At 42.1% G+C, this 20,879-nt stretch overlaps 1 protein-coding gene across 5 annotated transcripts in view; it reads left to right on the plus strand.

Moving 5' to 3' along the window:
- Positions 1–20,879, plus strand: part of CACNB2 (calcium voltage-gated channel auxiliary subunit beta 2) — a 206,157-nt gene that overhangs the window by 147,361 nt on the left and 37,917 nt on the right. For all 5 annotated transcript variants that reach the window (XR_011556912.1, XM_070729107.1, XM_070729106.1 and 2 more), the window contains 2 exons: positions 5,481–5,603; positions 19,587–19,723. Coding sequence is in view for 4 of the 5 variants with exons in the window: in XM_070729107.1 (XP_070585208.1) it covers positions 5,481–5,603; positions 19,587–19,723 (260 nt within the window). In the remaining variant the exon portion in view is untranslated. The remainder of the gene's footprint in view (positions 1–5,480; positions 5,604–19,586; positions 19,724–20,879) is intronic.

A 20,879-nucleotide genomic window follows, 5' to 3' on the forward strand; every position in this document is an offset into this window, starting at 1 on the left:
TTTCTGGTGGTCCCAGTAGGCTCACGTTTTGCCCTCACCAGGCTCCAAAGGCTTCCCTGCTCTCTGCAAGCCAAAAATGCCCTCCCAGAGCCTCTGTGCGAGCCAAAAATAAGCTGACCAGCACATATATGCACGTTAGAGCTGAGATAGGGCAACAGCTCGTGTGCCAGCAGATATGGCTTCACGTGCCACCTGTGACACCCGTGCCATAGGTTCACCATCACTGATATAGGGTGTCCTACCTGAGTCTACTCCATTCCATTCCATTCTACCGCACCCCAGGCCACCCTACTCCATTTTAAGAAATTATTAAGTTAACAATTCAATTACAATTTTCTGAAAGATTTTATAATCTATTATTTAAAAACTATCTTGTCCTGGGAATTTGTTCAATTTCATTTCTGTTGCTTCATTTGTCTCGTCTTCTGCAGTTACTTTATTAAGGACTTTCTTTTGTTGATCTGTAAATTTCATAATCTGTGTCATATTTGATTTTTTTTCTCCAGATTTCAGTCCTTTTGCTGTGTAATTGATAACAATATTAAACATATACATCATCATCACTTTTGTTTGATACAGTATATTGATATATTCCACTTTCCATCTCCGATTGATATAATAATTCTTTATTTTGTTTTTCACAATTTGATAAATGTACAGAATGTATGATTTATTACCTTTTTTCAAGGAATTTTACTTGGTGTAAGTTTTATTTACTTACTTCCATTGGATTGATTTGGTTACAATTATTTTGATCTTTTGTTCTAAACTCCAAACTAGGTTCAGTTACTTCAAGTTATTTGTCAAAAATGTTCTGTTCGTTCATGACTTTCTTTTTATTAGATACCAGAGATAAACAGTCCTCTCATAAATACTTTATTAGAATCCCATACAGTATATAAAAAGATGCAAGTGGTTTGGAGGAAGCACTTTAATTTACCCTTCAATTTAACATCTTCTTATAACAATAGATAATTCAGTTTATACCTTTTGATCTAATGATTCCTTTTTGCAGTCTTACAGTTATTGGATTATGGTACCCTGTTTCCCCCAAAATAAGACGTATTTCAGAGGGTTTTTTTAAAAAAAAAATAAGACAATCTTATTTTTCTGAGAAACACAGTACTGTATATATAAATGAGAATTATAACTTGCATGTCTATAAATTGAATTAATAATAAAGACAGATATAATTTCTGCAGGAGCTCAGAATGTCCTTGCATGTCAAAGAAAGAAGAAGAAACCTTCTTTTTATCAATAATACATTTTTTTCTGTGGAAGAATTTCCTTCAGAAAATTAACATATAAAGAAATGTTCAGTGTCATTTCTTACCAATAAACTATTGCAAATGCAATTCCATTTGCTAGCGGTCAGGTCACTACTTTTCCTATACTCTCTCTTAAATTCAGAGATTTTTTTAAAAATTCCAACTGTAGCACTGATTTTAATTCAACTTAATTTATGTTTAAATTGCACTTCTTTTTACACATGTTGCATTGTTATTTCTATTATTTTTATTTTTTCTGTCATGCTTATGACTCCAGTCACAGTAATAAATTACTTGGCAAAATGTATTTATTTATTTTGCATATTTATATCTTTAAAGGTTCTCGTGGCTTGAAAACATACATTTAATACATCTATAAAGTTTAAATGAAAAATAGGATAAAATTAAAATACTAACATTATAAAGCCTGAGTGAATATTTCTGAGCCTCTCCTAAGGCATACTAAAGTTAGGATTTGTTTAAACTGAGGTGCAATTTTTTCCCCCATTATCAAAAAATGAAAATTACCAAGCGTACATGTGGATTACATAAATAACTGGAGAGTAATAGATGGACTTTATGGATTTGGGTAGCCTCATAAGCAGCTTAACAACAACAACAATAATAATAACAACAACAACAACAACAACAACAGAGTTGGAAGGGACCTTGGTGGTCTTCTAGTCCAACTCCCTGCTTGGGCAGGAGATCCTATATTACTTCATATAAATGATTATCCAACAGCTTCTTAAAAACTTCCAGTGTTGGAGCATTCACAACTTCTGGTGGCAGGTTGTTCCACAGATTCATTGTTCTAACTGTCAGGAATTTTCTCCTTAGTTCTAAGTTGCTTCTCTCCTTGTTTAGTTTCTGTTGTGTATATTCCTGTTCAGTTTGAGGATTTTGCAGATTCTGATTTGGATAGTGTTTTCTCCTTAGTTGTAAGTTGCTTCTCCCCTTGATTAGTTTACACCCATTGCTTCTTGTCCTACCCTCAGGTGCTTTGGAGAATAGCTTGATTCCCTCTTCTTTGTGGCAGCCCCTGAGATACTGGAAGACTGCTATCATGTATCCCCTGTTCCTTCTTTTCATTAAATTAGACATACCCAGTTTGTGCAACCATTCTTCATATGTTTTAACCTCCAGTCCCCTAATTATCTTTGTTGCTCTTCTCTGCACTCTTTCTAGGGTTTCAATATCCTTTTTACATTGTGTTGTCCAAAACTGAATGCACTATTCTAAGTGTGGCCTTACCAATGCATTATATAGTGGTATTAACACTTCATGTGATCTTGATTCTAGCCTTCTGTTAATGGCGCCTAGAACTGATTTGACTTTTTTGGCAGCTGCTGCACACTGCTGGCTCATATTTAAATGGTTGTTCACTAGGACTCTAAGATCCCTCTCACATTTACTACTGTTGAGCAAGGTACTACATATACTGTACCTGTGAATTTATGTTGCCTAAATATAGAACCTTACTTTTTTTCACCATTGAATTTGATTTTGTTTGATAGTGCCCAATGTTCAGGTCTGTCAAGATCCTTCTTTATCTTGAGTCTATATTCTGGAAAGTTGGCTATTCCTGCCAGTTTGGTATCATCTGCAAAATTGATGAGTTCCCCCATCTATTCCTTTGTCCAAGTCATTGATGAAGATATTGAAGAATACTGGGCCCAAAACAGAGCTTTGGGATATTCCAATGCATACTTCCCTCCATGTAGATGCAGTTCTGTTGACCACTTCGTGTTGAGGGTGGTTGGTTATCCAGTTCTGAATCCATCTTTTGGTGTTGCTATCTAACCCACATTTTTCAACTTTATCTAGTAGTAGGTTATGGTCAACTTTATCAAATGGCTTACTGAAGTTCAAGTTAATTAAATCGACAGCATTCATCTGGTCCATTAATGGTTTAAGTGTAAGGTGGACAGCCCTTTATAAGCTTGGGAGGAAACCAATATGCATTGAATTGTTTCATCAAATAATTACCACTCATCAGCATTATTACTAGAGTAAGGGCCAGCTGCATTTCTTGACTGACTTTGGGCTACAATAAGAGTATATTTTAGCATTGAAACCGAGTTATGAAGTCAGGATGAATCATTTGAAGCAGATAAGTGTTAAATAACTACAGTAATACCTCATGATACGAACTTAATTGGTGCAAGGAGGAGGTTCGTAAGACGAAAGGTTTGTAAGATGAAACATTGTTTCCCATAGGAAACAATGTAAAGTCAATTAATCTGTGCCACCAAAAAACCCCCCGCAAAAAAACGGCTTTTGGCGACTGCTGGGAAGCGGCGCGGCTGTTTTAAAAGGTGACAGCCGGCCTGGGGGGCTTGCCAGCACCCCCCCGAACCCAGGTTCGGGGTTCGGGGGGGTGCTGGCAAGCCCCCCAGGCCGGCTGTGACCTTTTAAAACAGCCGTGCCGCTTCCCAGCTGTCTCCTGAAGCTGAACGCTAAAGCCGAACTTCCGCGTTCGGCTTCAGGAGACAGCTGGGAAGCGGCGCGGCTGTTTTAAAAGGTGACAGCCGGGCTGGGGGGCTTGCCAGCAACCTCCCGAACCGAACCCGGGGTTCAGAAAAATTTTGCCTCTTCTTACGAACTTTGTTCGAGTTACGAACCGGCGTTCGGGAGGCTTCTGGGAAGCCCCGCCGCCCGGCTGTCACCTTTTAAAACAGCCGCGCGGCTTCCCAGCAGTCTCCGAACGCCGGTTCGTAACTCGAAAAAAGTTTGTAAGAAGAGGCAAAATTTTTCTGAACCCCGGGTTCGTATCACGAGTTGTTCGTAAGACGAGGGGTTCGTATCTTGAGGTACCACTGTATTTAGCATCCATACTGGTTCCTAGAAAGTTTCTACACTTGTTTCTTAGATGATATCTATTTAAAGATTGAAGATTCCATTCTAGGTTATTTACATATTTTAAAAAATAAAAAGGCAACCTTTCCTACAAAGTTGTTAGTGGTCATGGTTCTATGCAATGGAAGAGCATTCCATCGAATGATTAAATATGCTAAATTATAATAAAAGTTTTTCCTCCCTTAAACCAGTAACTCTGAAAACATTTTCAGTCAAACCTATAAAATATTGCAAATTGGTCCACTGGTGGGCAAACATTTACCTTTAATCTGCTTTATAGATTTTTTTTACTTGTTTTGCCAATTATCACTGTGTGCAAGAAGTTTTGAACTTTTATGTCTTTTAAATGCGTGTTCTTAGGATAAAAGGCTCCAGGAATAGACTAGTTTTTTTCATTTCCTTTACATGATTACCATGGAGAAATTGGAAACAACTTGCTATAAAAGTACCTATATTTAGTCTGTCATACACTTTGACAGCTGTTTCTTTTCAAAGATTTCTATTTTTCCAGGTTTTTTTTAAATACCAGTTGTATCATTTGAAACATAGAAAGTTGGTAACAAATAATACATAGATATCAAAAGCGCTGCCAGAATATTTCAAGATGTATACTTCAACCTTTTACAATGCTAAATTTAGAATTGAAAATTATTTCCTGGTCTTAAGTAAAGACTGCCTAAAATGGAATACAAATTAATGGAACACATTAATAAAGCAGATTCATTTTTCAGAATGGTTGTAAAAATTTGTGAAAACTTGAGATACAAATATTCTATATTGATTTTTATTGTTTGGAGCATTATCCTTACAAGTATATAATTTGTGGGAAGGTTTTTCTTCCTCTGCATATAGGCAAGGCACTTCCAGTGTTGCAAATACTATATTTTTCAGACTATAAGATACACCGGTATATAAAACTCACCAAGATTTCAAAGAGGAAAGAAAGAAAAAATAATTTCCCCCCCATTTTTCAAAAAATGAGGCATGCAGGGGGCTTGGGAGGTCTGCAGAATGTGGCTGGGGAAAGGCAAAACCCCCTCCATTTTGCCTTTCCCCAGTGCCCAGGAGTACTCTCCGGGCTTCCCAAATTCTCTATGTACCCAAATTTTGCAAAAAAAAATGGGCCTATTTTCACAAAAAAGGGGCATGGAGTCAGGGCTTTGGGAGGCCAAAAATAGCTGTATTCGGTGTACAAGTCGCACCTATATTTCCATCCTCTTTTAGGGCAGAAACATACGGTAAATCTTTTTGCCTTTTTGATTACTTGTTTTAGAATACTTTGCAGTTTTTATAGTCATAAATAAGACAAATAGAAAATATTAATACATTTGTCTCTCATTTTTTTTTATATAGACAAAACCTGTTGCATTTGCAGTCCGGACAAATGTCCACTACAGTGCAGCCCATGATGATGATGTCCCTGTTCCAGGCACGGCGATCTCATTCGAAGCTAAAGATTTCCTACATGTTAAAGAAGTAAAATAGTTTACATTATTAATTGCTGCAATACTTTTCTGACACTACTCTTAATTAAGCTTGTTGTTTTATATATCTTAGATGTAATAAAGGAAGCTGTTAATGTGTGACAGAGATAATAGAGTAATTTTCAAAGTTGTTTGGCAAGAGACCCACTGCTCATGCATGACATCTGGCAAGGTGCAACTCCCATCAAATTCTTTCAATTATTTTGATTTACATAGTGGGATCTAGAAAATCAGTAAGGTTGTCTGAGGCTAAACAAGGTAAGAGGATGGGTTATATATACTTTCATAGAGGACTATTTAAAGTCAAATAGTCCTTAGTATGAGGTGAGTATAAGGAAACATGATGATGAAAGATTTTACTTGGAGTATTAAGGTTGCTGCCAACTGTGTTGGCATGCAATGCTACTTGAGATTTAAGAGGGACATGGATGGTAGTTAAGGGGGGAAATAGAGGTTTCATAGCCCACATTTATCCTTTTCTCTGTCATTTTTGATACTTAAATATTTGTTTATTTATTTATTTATCAAACAAATATAGGGTAGCAATAGTTTGTATAAACATAACATAAGTAAAAGGCAACGATAAAAGAGGACAGTAGGACAGAGACGGTAGGCACAGTGGTGCGCTTATGCATGCCATACAAATAGTGTGTTACCACTTTTATTTCTGAAAAATCTATTTTAAACCAAAGGAAAAGTCTCAGTTCTACTTTTAAGTTTCAATTCTCAGTCCGGTGAAGCAGAGTAAGATACAAAGACACAGAAGTCACTGTAATCATTGCTGTTGCACTGCTTGATCATGAGACATGATGAAAAACATGCAGCTTCGGTTTCAAAATGTTGTTTTATTTATCCCTATATTCCTGAAAATGAGATAAAAATGGGGATGTCTTTTCCCACAAAAAACTTCTTCTCAGGTCAGTGAAGGTCAATGACTCAAGTATTAGTTGAGGTGGAATTTTTCAGCACATTTTTGTGCTGAAAATCTCAGCTTATACTCAAGTATATACGGTAGTATGTTTTCACACAAAAACCTTTCACTATCCTGGAATTTTTACATTTACAGTATAATTAGGATTTCTAAAATACAGTAGAGTCTCGGTTATCCGTCCTTTGGATATCCGACATTCCAGATCATCCAATGTCGTGGCTGCTTGCGGGCATGGCCAGACATGCCCCCAAACATAGCATCTGCGACAGGGAAGAAATGCACTTTTCCTCTTCGGCTAATCAGAAACGGGCGAGAATTTTATTTCCTTCTTTGGGGAGGCATATTGGACTTGCCATGACATACAAAAAAATCAACAAGCAAATCTCTGGGCTCTCTTCTGTTTGGAGAAACCCCCCACCTTCCTTTCCCTCCCCTCCATTATCTGGATAATTTTCCTAGAAAGCTCACTGAAATATGGCCCCCTTTCTTTAAAATAAATCCAGCTTGTAAGGAGAGGAGGAGGGGGGTGCGGAGAGAGGAGAGAAAAGCTTGGACCAACATGTTCATCTCATCTTTCAGGCAGGAGGGTTATGCTGAGAGGAGCCGGGGCGGTGCAGGTGCAGGTTGCTGCAATGTCCAGGCCGGCGGGCGAGCTGGGAGAAGCAAAGCGGACTTAAGTGAATGAAGGAAAGATTTTGTGACTATTAGAGTTGTGCATTTCATTATTAAATGTTCCTTAAAAGAATGTCTTGTGGGGCAGAAATACAAAGTTGCTAATACTATTACATAATTTGTCAAAGACTTGAATAGGAGGTGGGTTTCCACTGTGATTTATTTTATTTTATTTTATTTTTTTACTGTAGGCTGGAAGATAGTCTAGACAGAGCAGCCTAAGCAAGGACCTTCTTTGAATATTCTCTTCCAAGAGCAATTCCGAAGCATGAAGCAATTAAGTAGCACAAATCCATATAGGCAGTAGTGCTGTACAATACTTCTAATTCAATTCCAAAAAGATACTTAAGTACACTTTTGGAAAGCAGTCACACAGTGTTTAAAGAACTACAAGTAACTGCTTTGTTTGCGACCACACTGCATGAACTTTTTAATTTTGATTCTCAGCATTTTTAATTTTGATTCTCAGCATTGTACAATATGCATGAGAATTAATTACAAATGTAGAAACATGCTATCTATACACTGCATAATGTAGTTAGTTCCTGTAACACCCTAGCTCCAAAGATTTTCTAATTCTTTCTGAAAAGAAATGATCATTTTGGCCATGTACTAATTTATCAATAGGAGGAAAAGTGTAGGAGAAATGTTTAAAATGTTGATTAACTATAATATCTATAATAGGATTCAATTTATTTAAGTAGAGGTACTGTATATATTTTTTCCATGAAGTAATCTTCTATCTTCCTTAACCCTTTTGAACTCTAATACATGATTAAGCTAAGTAGTCAGAGGAAGATATATTTAATGCCAATATCATAATATGCCAATGTCATAATGTCCTACGTAAATCATTGGTGTAACCCCATCTGGAATATTCCATGTAGTTTTAGTATATAAAAACTGGTATATTTTCAAAAAAGGATATAGGGGAACTAGAGAATGCTCAAAGAAGGGCAACTAAGATGCCTAAGGCTGGAATAGCTTTTCTATGAGGAAAGGCTGTAATATTTGGAGATTTCCAATGGGAAAATGATCGAGATATATAACATTATCATGGCATAGATAGTGGACAAGGAGAAGCTATTTTCTGCCTCTAAAATTACTAAAACCAGAGATCATCCAATGAGATTGTATGGAAGAATCAATAGGGATAAAAAAAAAAATCCCTCCCACACCATGGAATTGTCTACCAGTTTTGTTAACTTCAAAATCTTTGAAGATAAATCATACACAGTGAATAGATGCGGGGGAGAATATGAAAGTAGCTAACACATATTATATTCTATTTCTTAATCACTAAGCCATGCTATTAAACAAATTTAGTGCAAATAGCCTTAAAGACTATGATATCCTCTTTGGGTTCCTGCCACGGTCAACAGAGATCATCGGCCCTCACCCTTACCAAGTAAAGCTCAAAGACGGTAGAAGCTGCTCTTAGGTTATCAGAACTAACTTCCGAGCCAACACCCAACCAATAGGAGCGATCACTCACTCCTAATAGAGATAACTCAAGCCAACCAAATCCAGAAGACTTACCTAGTGATGCTCATACTGGAGTCTGAGCTCCAATCAAAGTAGTCTTCTTAGCTCCAGCCACGCCCTTGGTTGAAATCTAGGAATTTCCATTGGTCAAGGGTGGGAGTAACGGAACCTTGTCCAACCTGACTGCTCACCCAACTCCGACTGAGCTGTGCAGGTCTGAAAGATCAACTAAAAGCCCTTCCAATCTGCATGACTATGCCACATGTTGGCTGTTACATTCTCAGACTGAAGCACATAGACTGACTTCTTTTTTTGTGTGTTTGTTTGTTTGTTTTCTAAACTGCCCAACTCCTTGAAGATTCTAGGCAGCATACAACAGTTTAAAACAATCAAAACAGTAAAAACTCAGAATATAAAAGAAACATTCTAATTGGCCAGAGGTAGATGGTATAGCTCAATGGCCCCAGGCCTGCCAGCAGAAGCAGGTCTTCATGGCTTTCCTAAAGGCTAGGAGGATGTGGGCAATTAGTTCCATAGAGCCAGAGCTGCCACAGAGAAGGTCCTCCCACATGGCCATGCCCATCCAACATTGTCTAGTTGTTGAGACCCAGAGTAGACTGATTCTTTGGACCCTAATTGGTTGCTGGGAGATATGCTGCAGAAGACGGTCCCATAAGCGGTCAGACCCTAAACCCACACCTTAAATTGCATCCAGAGACTGATTGGAAGTCACACCCACAACAAATCATGCGGCTGCGTTGTGGATTAATTGTAGTCTCCAAGTGCTTTTTAAGGGTAGCCCCATGTAGAATGTATTACAGTAATCAAGCTGTGAGGTGATAAAAGCATGAGCAACTGTAAAGAGAGGCTCCTAATCCAAATAGGGCTGCAACTGGTGCACAAGATGAACATGTGCAAATGTCCCCCTAAGCTACAGCCGAAAGATGATGTTCCAATTTCAGCTGTGGGTCTAGGAGGACCCCCAGATTGCAGACCCATTCTAAGGGGGTTAATGTCCCCCCCCCCACACCCAATGATGGACAGAGGGCATAGTCCCATAGCCAGTCAGTCTCGTTAGGACCTTCATATTGATATGTAAAATTTTGCATTTGGCATGCTTTTTATTAATGTGACTTTGGCTTCAGTCAAAACCTCCATTCTGGAGGGAAAATACTGACCAATTGGCTAAACTAGAGATGGTGAACTTTTTTGAAACCGACTGCTCAAACCAAAGCCCAAAACTCACGTGTTTATCTCTGAGTGCCAATAGGGCAATTTATCATATCTTTTAGACTATAAGACACAGCAAGTTTGTAAGTTCCACCGGAAAACTTTGGAGGTCTCTCAAACCCTCTGCGCACCCCGCTTTTCACAAAAACTAGTTAAAAACAGGGCCATTTTTGAAAAAAATGAGGCACACAGGTTTTGGGAGGTCTGCAGAGTATTTCTCAGGGCTATGGGAAGGCACAAACACTGCAGTTCTTGTCAAAAACAGGCTGTTTTTTTTTCAAAAACAAATGCAGGGGCAGGACTTGAGAAGGCCAAAAATGACTGCACTCGATGTATAAGATGCATTAACATTTCCTCTTTTAGGAAGGGAAAAGGTGCATCGTATACTCTGAAAAATACAGTAACCTAAATATAGGTTTTAGTTTAGAAAAAAGAACTTATACTGTATGTGATTAGCGTTTTTTCTGTGGAAGAAAATCCCCCCAATAACAGTGTTTTCAATGAGACAACTTACTTTTTATTGAAATATAAAACTTTGCATTTGGCATGCTTTTTATTAATGTGACTTTTGCTGTTGTATGCCTGATGATAATTTGTCTAACCTTGGATCATATTTTGTAAATTTGAGAGACACTCGTGCAGTACTCAGGCCATCTGTAAGTCTGTTTCTGGTGTCATTTTTGATATGATTCAAAGCAGAAAACAGCTGTTCACAAGCATAAGATGATCCAAACAAAGTCAGGAAAGCAATCCCAAGTGCTTTCATTGACTTAAGATTATTTGGCAGAGAATTCCATGCTTTAAGGGTTTCATTTTCAGAAGTACAGGTAACTTTGTCAGAACTAACTCTGTTGTCCTGTGTCATCCCTTCTATCTTTTCAAGTGTTTCACGCAGATCACAGAATTTATTTTTTCACATGGATGGAGCTTTCTTGAAATTCCAATAGCTCCATTTCCAGATTTCTTAAATCTAACCAGTTTAAACAGGAAAAATCAGGTTCTTTAAATTTGGCTGAGTCTGGAGAAGATTTGGCCCAGAACTAATCCCAACATGGAAGGTTTGCTCCTTCTACTCCTTGTCTTTGTCTTTTTATCTGCCTTTTATTTCCAGAAGTCAGGTTCTGGATTAAATAGTACTCCAGATGAAAGATGAGAAAAATATATTGCTTTTAGACATGATAATAGCGGTCTAGCAAGGTGAGTTATGAGCTATTTTTACATTATCAGGAATGTAATTTCTTACATAGTCAAAATGCAAAGACAAGAAGTACAAGGAGCAAAATTTCATGTTGGGATTGTTTCTGCACCAAATCTTTCTTGTGGGACAGAAACCAGCTCTCAGGCACCCTTGTATCTGCTTCAAAAGTACCCCCCCCCCCATACATTCCAACACCTGAGGAAGCAGGGGTTGGGTTGCAGGTGTCCTGGTTGATCCTAAGGGGCTCTGGGAATGAATGTGAATTTCTCCAACCAAACCATCCATTGAACTTCTTAAGATTTATAGTAATAGAGCAGTTTTATTTAGTGCAATCCAATTAAGACGGACACTAATTTCCTTATTTTTCAGCTAATGTGGGTGGCAGGAGGGAGACAAAAGGATGGGGAGCTGCAAGTAATTCCTATACAGTGTTCCCTCGATTTTCGTGGGTTCAAAAAATATTAATTAAAAAATACTTTGCGGGTTTTTTCCTATACCACGGTTTTTCCCACCCGATGACGTCATTCGTCATCGCCAAACTAATAATTTTTGCAAATAAATAAATAAAAATAATTATTATTATTAATAAATAATTATGTTTATAAATATCAGGATCACTAAGTGTCTTATTCAGTGGTGAGTACCAGTAATAATGTTGAGTAAATGGTTGTTAAGGGAATGGGAAATTGCAATTTAGGGGTTTAAAGTGTTAAGGGATGGCTTGTGATACTGTCCATAGCCAAAAATGGTGTATTTACTTCCACATCTCTACTTCGCGGAAATTCGACTTTCGCGAAGTAGAAAGTTTCTCGGAACACATCCCTGCGGAAATCGAGGGAACACTGTATTCCAGAGCTGTAGCTGTAGTCCCGTTCCTCCCCCTCCCTTTCCTTTCCTTTTCTCTTTCTTTCTCTTCCCTTCTCCTTCTCTTTGCCCTTCTTTCCTTCTTTCTTCTCCTTTTCTTTCTTTCCTTCTCTTTCCTTCTTTCTTCTCCTCTTTCCTTTTCGTCCCTGGGGATAGTATGGATCTCTGGAGGTAGTTGGTTCCAGAGGGCCGGGGCAGCTACAGAGAAGGCTCTTCCTTTAGGCCCCACCAGCCGGCATTGCTTAGCTGACAGGACCTGGAGAAGGCCAACTCTGTGGGACCTGAGCAGCCTCTGGAATACGTGAGGCAGAAGACAGTCCTGTAAGCAACCTGGTCCTAAGCCATGTAGGGCTCAATAGGTCATAACCAACACCAATTGGCGACCAATGCAGCTCGCGGAGTGATCACAAGATGCTTAGATAGGCCCATTATTGCTCACGCGGCTGCATTTTGCACCAATGTAGTCTCCGAGTATTCTTTAAAGGTATTGCAGTAGTCGATTCTCAAGGTGATTAGGGCATGAGTGACTGTGACTATGACTACTTCAATCATAAAGTAGATAGAGTTCAGTAAGTTTTCTGAATGGATTGATCTTGCTTGATAAAATACATTGATGCTGACAGATACTGAGCATTCTGAGCAGAGTCAGGTTACAAGCGGTGTGCCACAAGGGTCTGTTCTGGGTCCTATTCTTTTTAATATGTTTGTGAGTGACATAGGGGAAGGTTTGGTAGGGAAAGTTTGCCTATTTGCCGATGACTCTAAAGTGTGCAATAGGGTTGATATTCCTGGAGGGGTCTGTAATATGGTAAATGATTTAGCTTTACTAGATAAATGGTCAAAGCAATGGAAACTGCAGTTTAATGTTTCCAAATGTAAAATAATGCACTTGGGGAAAAGGAATCCTCAATCTGAGTATTGTATTGGCAGTTCTGTGTTAGCAAATACTTCAAAAGAAAAGGATTTAGGGGTAATGATTTCTGACAGTCTCAAAATGGGTGAACAGTGCAGTCAGGCGGTAGGGAAAGCAAGTAGGATGCTTGGCTGCATAGCTAGAGGTATAACAAGCAGGAAGAGGGAGATTATGATCCCGCTATATAGAATGCTGGTGAGACCACATTTGGAATACTGTGTTCAGTTCTGGAGACCTCACCTACAAAAAGATATTGACAAAATTGAACGGGTCCAAAGACGGGCTACAAGAATGGTGGAAGGTCTTAAGCATAAAACGTATTAGGAAAGACCTAATGAACTCAATCTGTATAGTCTGGAGGACAGAAAGAAAAGGGGGGACATGATCGAAACATTTAAATCTATTAAAGGGTTAAATAAGGTCCAGGAGGGAAGTGTTTCTCCACTGCAGCTGGAAGGAGAGTCCAACATGGGTAGTTAACCAATCTTATTGGTAGAGACTGAGTTAATTATTAACATATTAATTAGGTACCGCCCCCTTGTATCCCCCATGAGCTCAGTTTTAAAAACTCAGTCTAAGTGTAGAGACTTACTGAGTTTGAGCTTAAGCTAATTAAAGCTAATAAATTGTTTAAAATTGTTTTTAATTGTTTAATACATGTTGAATAATTGTTGTGACCTGTTTAATGTTTCTGCTTTGTCTTTCAGGCACGGATAGCAGCACAGGAACAGCAAGGAACAACAAGGGGTTCCTGCCCTCCGCGGGCAGCACCCCCAACGATACTCCTCAGGGGTTTTGTATTCCCCCCGAGGGAACACCCCGCAGAGGAGCATCCAGCCTGGGGTCCCTGGCCTCCGAGGCCACACTAAGGCTGCAGGCCGAAGGTGGGGGGGTCCGCCCCCCCCACTGGGAGGCTTGAAATCGCTCCCCGAAGCCGGCGAGGCGCGCCGATGGAGCGATCAGCTGTTCGGCGGCCGGGAAAAGCCGCCGCCGAAGCCGCCGCCGGGGAGAGCGAGCCGCCGATACCGCCGCCGTTGCCGCTGCTACAAACAGCGCGACCGCTGAGACCACCAGGCTGCACGGACAGCAGAGGCGAGAGCCAGGGTTACCTCCCTGGCGGAGACCGCCAATGGTGGCAGGGGCGCGGAGCGGGAGCCCGAAAAGACCGCGGAGGTCATGGGCGCCGCCATCTTGCCTTATCGGCGCGAAAACGGCGATCTTGGCGGCAAAGCACGCAAGTGAGCTAGGAGGCTCCAGTGCGCATGCGCCAGTGGAGAAATAGCCGAGGCGCCATTTTTTGCGAGCGGCAAGGGCGTGGAGCCAAAAAACTTTACTGTGTCTTCATTTAACTGTGAGTAAAATGGCAGAGCAAGCCGGGGCTGACAAAAGCAGCTCCCCTGCTGCCAAGGAGAAGGGCAAAGGGAAGGCAAAGGAGAAGACTAAGGCCTCCCAATCTTCCAGCTCCTCATTAAAGGAAGCGGAAAAGCGCATAAAGGCCCTGGAAAAAAAATTGGAAGCGGCCCTACAGCCCTCTCCCTCTGGATTGCCCCTTACACAGCGGCAGCAGATGACCCCTGAACAGTTGACCACCCAATCTCCCTTGGGGGCCACTGGGATCATGCCAACAGGGGACTGGTCACCTGATAGACATTTTATACCTATACCTCAGGCCATGCCATCCCCTGGCACTTCTTGGCACAGACCGGGGTCTGCAAGTCATTCGGTCAGAAGCCTGCAAGGGCCTTCAGCTACGTTTACTCCCACAGCTGCTGGCTTAAGAGGTCCATCAGGCCCATGGCAACAGATGACCCCTGATCTCCAGGAAATCATCGCCAACGTGTACTCACAGGGCATTGCTACGGGGGCACAACAAAGCACTAGGCCCCCCCAACAGGCTCCAGAAAGAAATCCTTGGTCAGCACCGCCCCCTTCTGGCGTAGGGTCAATGCTGGAGGAACCACAATTTGAGGAGAGTGACAGGGAATATGATTGGTCAGAGGACGAGACAGTGCCTGAGCCACCTCCAACGGTGGGACTATTCAAACCGGCATTATTCAGGACCTTGCTTTGTAAGGCCAAGCAAGTAATGAACCTTGCAGCCGTGCCTAAGGCAACTGATCCCACTGACACGACAAAGACTTCAGAGGCTCTCCTCAAGGAAGCCCAACCCGAGACTGAACACTTCCCAGCCTCCCACATATTTGTGGAGGGAGCCAAGCGGCCTTGGCAGCACCCAGCGGCTGCGCAAGGGCCTTCAAACATTGAGCGGAAGTTTTACACCTTCGACGAAGAAGTCGAAAAGCTCCTGGAGTTTCCGCCAATTGACCAGCCGGTAGTGACCCTGGTTTCTAGTGCGCTGGTGCCCTCGGAAACTGGCGACAGCCTGAGACCAGAGGACAGAAAGGCGGAGATATTGCTGAGAAAGGCGCATCAGGTGTCCGGCTGGGGGTTCAGAGCGGCTGCCGCAGCTTCATTCATCAACAGAGCTTCCATCATGTGGCTGCAGGAAATGCAGGCCAGGCTCGGGCCTGAGGACGGAAGACTCCGGCAGGACCTGAGCAAGCTGCGTGCGGCAGCGGAGTTCTCAGCAGACGCCACCCTTCATGCGGCGAAGTTCTCGGCTAGGAGCATGGCAACCACTATGTCGTCACGACGGCTTCTCTGGCTGAGGAATTGGCCAGCAGACTTAAAATCGAAGTGGAGGTTGGCCTCAAGCCCCTTTCAGGGATCCATGCTCTTCGGGGAGAGTTTGGAGAAGGTCCTCATTGAGGACAGGGACAAAAAGAAAGTGCTCCCCAGGGCGAATAGGAGGCAAGACCGCAGGTCTACACCATACACGAGGCGCCAGAATCCTCGTTGGGAAGCCAACACAGGTGCGGGACAGGCCCAAAGATCCTTTGGTCAGGGCCAATACAGCCAATACAATCAACCATCCTTTCGGTCCGACCGGGGCTCTTTCCAGGACAGACCCCGAGGTTACCAGCAATCGAGACGGCCCTTTCGAGGAGGTAACCAGAGAGGCTTTCGTCGCTCCAAGTGACTCAGCTGGGATGCCAATAGGAGGGAAACTCCAGCATTACAGTCTCTCCTGGCATCGCACGTCATCCGACAAATGGGCCTTGGCCACCGTTTCGCAGGGACTTCGGCTGGAATTTATCCAGCCTCCACCATCACGATTCCTTCATTGCCCCGTAATACGGGACTCACAAAAGAGACTGCAACTCCGAGAGGAGATAAAGCATTTATTGGACATTCACGCTATAGAGCCGGTGCCCCGACAGGAAGAGGGCAAGGGGTTCTATTCAGTGATCTTTATAGTACCCAAGGCCTCAGGAGGCTGCCGGCTCATACTAAACTTGAAGCAACTGAACATTTTCATAAAGTACAGGAGGTTTCGAATGCACTCCTTACAGACAATTATAGCTTCCATACGCTCCCACGATCTCTTAACATCAATAGACCTCAAGGAAGCGTACCTCCATGTGCCCATACATCCAAGTCATCGGCGGTTCCTCCGCTTCTGCGCCGAGGGGAAGCATTTTCAGTACAGGGCCATGCCATTTGGCCTTTCCTCGGCCCCACGAACCTTCACAAAACTGTTGGACATTTTGACGGCAGACCTACGCCAGATATCAGTCCGACTGATGGCCTACCTGGACGACATAATCGTGTTGTCCAGGTCCCCATCGGGAGCCAGGGAAGACTTAGACAGGACAGTGCAATCACTGGAATCTCACGGTTTCACAATCAATATGGAAAAAAGTCACCTGTCTCCCTCCACCAGATTACTTCATCTAGGAGCAGTTATAGATACCCTATCAACCACGGTATCTCTTTCTCCGGAGAGACAACGCACAATACGACAACTGATCTCCAGCATCCGACACGACAGGAGAGTTTCCCTGGCGTTGCTATCCAAAATCCTGGGGACCTTGGTGTCAGCCATAGGCATCGTTCCCTGGGCAAGACACCACATCCGGGACCTACAGTGGTTTTTGCTCCCAGCACAGAGAGCCAGGAGGAGCCACTGCAACAGGAAGGTCCGGGTTCCAAGGACAATCAAAGAATCCTTGAGATGGTGGACATCACCAGCTTTAAGCAAGGGTTCTCCCTTCCGACTCCAAAGTCCAGTAACCCTTACGACAGACGCCAGCCTTTTTGGGTGGGGCGCTCACATCGGACACCACATGGCCCAAGGCCTCTGGTCAATCGGGGACTTGGAGCCGGTCAACATCAATTTCCTCGAGTTGAAAGCAGTGTTTTTGGCCCTTCAAGCGTTCACTCCACTAGTGCAGGACAGACACGTGCGGGTCCTGACAGACAATGTTGCGACCAGGGCCCACCTAAATCATCAGGGGGGCACGAAGTCACAACGTCTCATGACAGAAGCCAGCCGTCTCTTCAATTGGGCCGAGAACAACTTGGCATCATTGTCGGCCGAACATATTGCCGGCACCAGCAACACGCAGGCGGACTGGCTGAGCAGGACCATCCTAGATCCATCAGAGTGGAGATTGGATCCCGACATCTTCCAACAGCTGACACACAGATTCGGCATGCCATCAGTGGATTTGTTTGCAACCCAGCGGAATACCCAGCTTCCCAGGTTCTACACACGGTTTCCGGAGCCAGAGGCGGAAGGGACCAATGCCCTTCTTTCCCCTTGGCCACCGGGTCTACTTTATGCCTTTCCTCCCACCAGTCTCCTTCCCAGGGTGGTGGAGAAGATATTAGAGGAGAGAGCGGAGGTGCTATTGGTGGCACCGCACTGGCCTCGACGCCCTTGGTTCTCCGACCTCGTGGCACTGTCGGTGTCAACACCGTGGAGGATTCCGGATCGGATCATCGCCCTCAGCCAGGGGAACCTACAACACCCGGATCCCCAGTGGCTACATCTAACCGTGTGGCACTTGAGAGGAGCAGGCTGAGGCTACAAAAACTACCAGAGAAGGTCATTGATACAATACAGGCAGCACGTCGCCCTTCGACGTCAAGAATATACCAAGCAACTTGGCAGGCGTTCTGTAGGTTCTGTGACCAACATCATCTGAATCCGAGGGAGTCATCAGTTATTACGGTGTTGGAGTTCCTGCAACAGGGAATAGACCATGGGTTAGCCCCTAACACCTTAAAAAGACAGGTGGCAGCTCTTGCCACTATGATACAAGTTCCAGAGGCACGCTCCTTGGCTTTTCACCCATGGGTAAGAGACTTTCTTCGAGGAGCTACAAATAAACATAGCCCGCCAGTTCGGAGGTTTCCGTCATGGGACCTTTCGTTAGTACTCAAAGCATTGACAAAGCCTCCTTTTGAGCCGTTGAGGTCCATTTCTCTCCGTCTGTTATCCATTAAGACAGCCTTTCTGGTCGCAATTACCTCCGCACGCAGAGTGTCAGAGATAGCGGCCTTATCAGTCAGACAGGACCTCTGTATCTTTTACCCTGATAGGGTTGTACTAAGACTGGATCCCACTTTTATACCAAAGGTAAACTCTACCTTTCATAGGAAGCAAGAGTTGATCCTGCCTGATTTCTGTACTCGTGGGAACCACCCATCGGAGTTGCGATGGCACAAAATAGACGTCAGGCGAGCCCTGAAAATCTACATCAGGCGTACGGAGACATTCAGAAAATCTGAGCAATTGTTCATATCATTCTCGCCTCATAAGATGGGACTTGGACTATCCTCCAAATCTATTAGTAGATGGCTCAAGGAGTGTATCACGGAGGCTTACAAGGCTAGAAACCAGAACCCGCCATTGGGACTGACGGGTCATTCAACACGTAGCGCGGCCACGTCTGCTGCCTGGGCCACGCAAGCATCCATAGAAGATATCTGCAAGGCCGCAACATGGGCGGCCCCTACCACCTTTGTTAAACATTTAAACAACAGTTGGATTCGTTTGCCTCAGCGGACGCAGCGTTTGGAAGGCGTGTTTTGCAACGAGTTTGTGCCTCCACGACGTCCCTGACAAGACCTTCTCCCTCCCATGGGCCTTAATCTTTGGCATATCCCATGTTGGACTCTCCTTCCAGCTGCAGTGGAGAAGGACCGTTGTACCTACCTGAACGGTCTTCTCGCTGCACTGGAAGGAGAGTCCAAACCCACCCGGCACTGTTGAAGTTCAGGGACGCCGGTGTTGGGAGGACTTGGTTTGTTGGATTGTTGACAATAAAAATTGGTTATCCTCTTACATTGTCTTCGTTTTTAAAACTGAGCTCATGGGGGATACAAGGGGGCGGTACCTAATTAATATGTTAATAATTAACTCAGTCTCTACCAATAAGATTGGTTAACTACCCATGTTGGACTCTCCTTCCAGTGCAGCGAGAAGACCGTTCAGGTAGGTACAACGGTCCTTTTAATAGGAAAGTGAACACAAGAACAAGGGGTCACAATCTGAAGTTAATTGGGGGAAAGATCAAAAGCAACATGAGAAAATATTATTTTACTGAAAGAGTAGTAGATCCTTGGAACAAACTTCCAGCAGACGTGGTAGATAAATCCACAGTAACTGAATTTAAACATGCCTGCGATAAACATATATCCATCCTAAGATAAAATACAGAAAATAGTATAAGGGCAGACTAGATGGACCATGAGGTCTTTTTCTGCCGTCAGACTTCTATGTTTCTATGTTTCTATGATACAAACAAAATAATTCTGATATTCTTTCTTTCAGAAATTTAACAATGACTGGTGGATAGGACGATTGGTAAAAGAAGGCTGTGAAATAGGATTTATACCAAGTCCAGTGAAATTAGAAAACATGAGGATGCAGCATGAACAAAAAGCTAAGCAAGGAAAATTTTACTCTAGGTAATTAAAAATGTATGTGAAATTATCTATGATCAGTTATCAAATTATTTAACAAAAAAACATTATTTCTTTAATTGAAAGGAGAAAAGTGAAAAATCTAAAAAAGTTTAGTTCTTTTTACATATACCCCAGCTTAGACTGAGTGCAGATCATCTCTACGTTTGCCCCCCGTCCCCAAAGTTCATTTTAGTCTTTTTATTCCTTTAATCCTAGGGAAGGTTTTGAGTGCCTTTATGTAGCTATAGCTTGCTGATGTTCACATACCATTTTTTACTTGAGTTAAACATTGAAAACATTATGACATCACTGAAGTATTCATTTCACAGATCAATGAAATAGCTATAAGAACATGCGAGACTACTTCTGTTCTCTTCTCTCTTAAAACTATCTCTGTCCCAGCAATATGATTGAGTTAAGAAAATTTGGCATGAATCTAAAGTTGATTTATTGTTTTATAACACACAATCAGAATGCTTGATTGACCAGAATTCTTTCCTTAGATTTTAGTTTCTATCGGTGATATATAGTGACATTTTAATGTCTAAAATAATATGCTCCTAGTTAAAAGAAATCATGATTAAATAGTTCTATTATTATTGTAGAATTCAAACTATCTTGAATTTACATTAGATAAATTAGAAGGAACCAAACACTAGAATATTTCTAAATGTTGCAAAATTAAGTTAAGACTTGTCCTCTCATATTCTGAACATACTGCCAAGATTGCCTTCTGAAATATTGTATGCCTTTATCGATTATTTGCCATCAAGTTGGTTTTGATTCTTAGGACCACATAAATTTTACCCTAGATAATTTGTCTATAATCTGGTCCTTCAAGACTTAGAAAAGAACACCAATTACTATAGCTAAATCCACTTGGCTTGCTGCTGGCTGCCCCTATCTTATCTTTCCTTCTATCTTATTATTATTATTATTATTATTATTATTATTATTATTATTATTATTATTATTATTTATTAGACTTGTATGCCACCCTTCTCCAAGGACTCGGAGTATTATATAGTTCTCAAGACAGTTATGTGTCTGCTGTAGCATAATTCAAGTCTGATCTATTTGTGCCTCAATTAAAAACCCTGGGTCCATTACTTTGTATCGAATTAAACTACGTAATGTAATAGTTTGTGTAGAAAATAAC

Source organism: Erythrolamprus reginae, chromosome Z (assembly GCF_031021105.1).
Source record: "Erythrolamprus reginae isolate rEryReg1 chromosome Z, rEryReg1.hap1, whole genome shotgun sequence".
Classification (NCBI taxonomy): domain Eukaryota; kingdom Metazoa; phylum Chordata; class Lepidosauria; order Squamata; family Dipsadidae; genus Erythrolamprus; species Erythrolamprus reginae.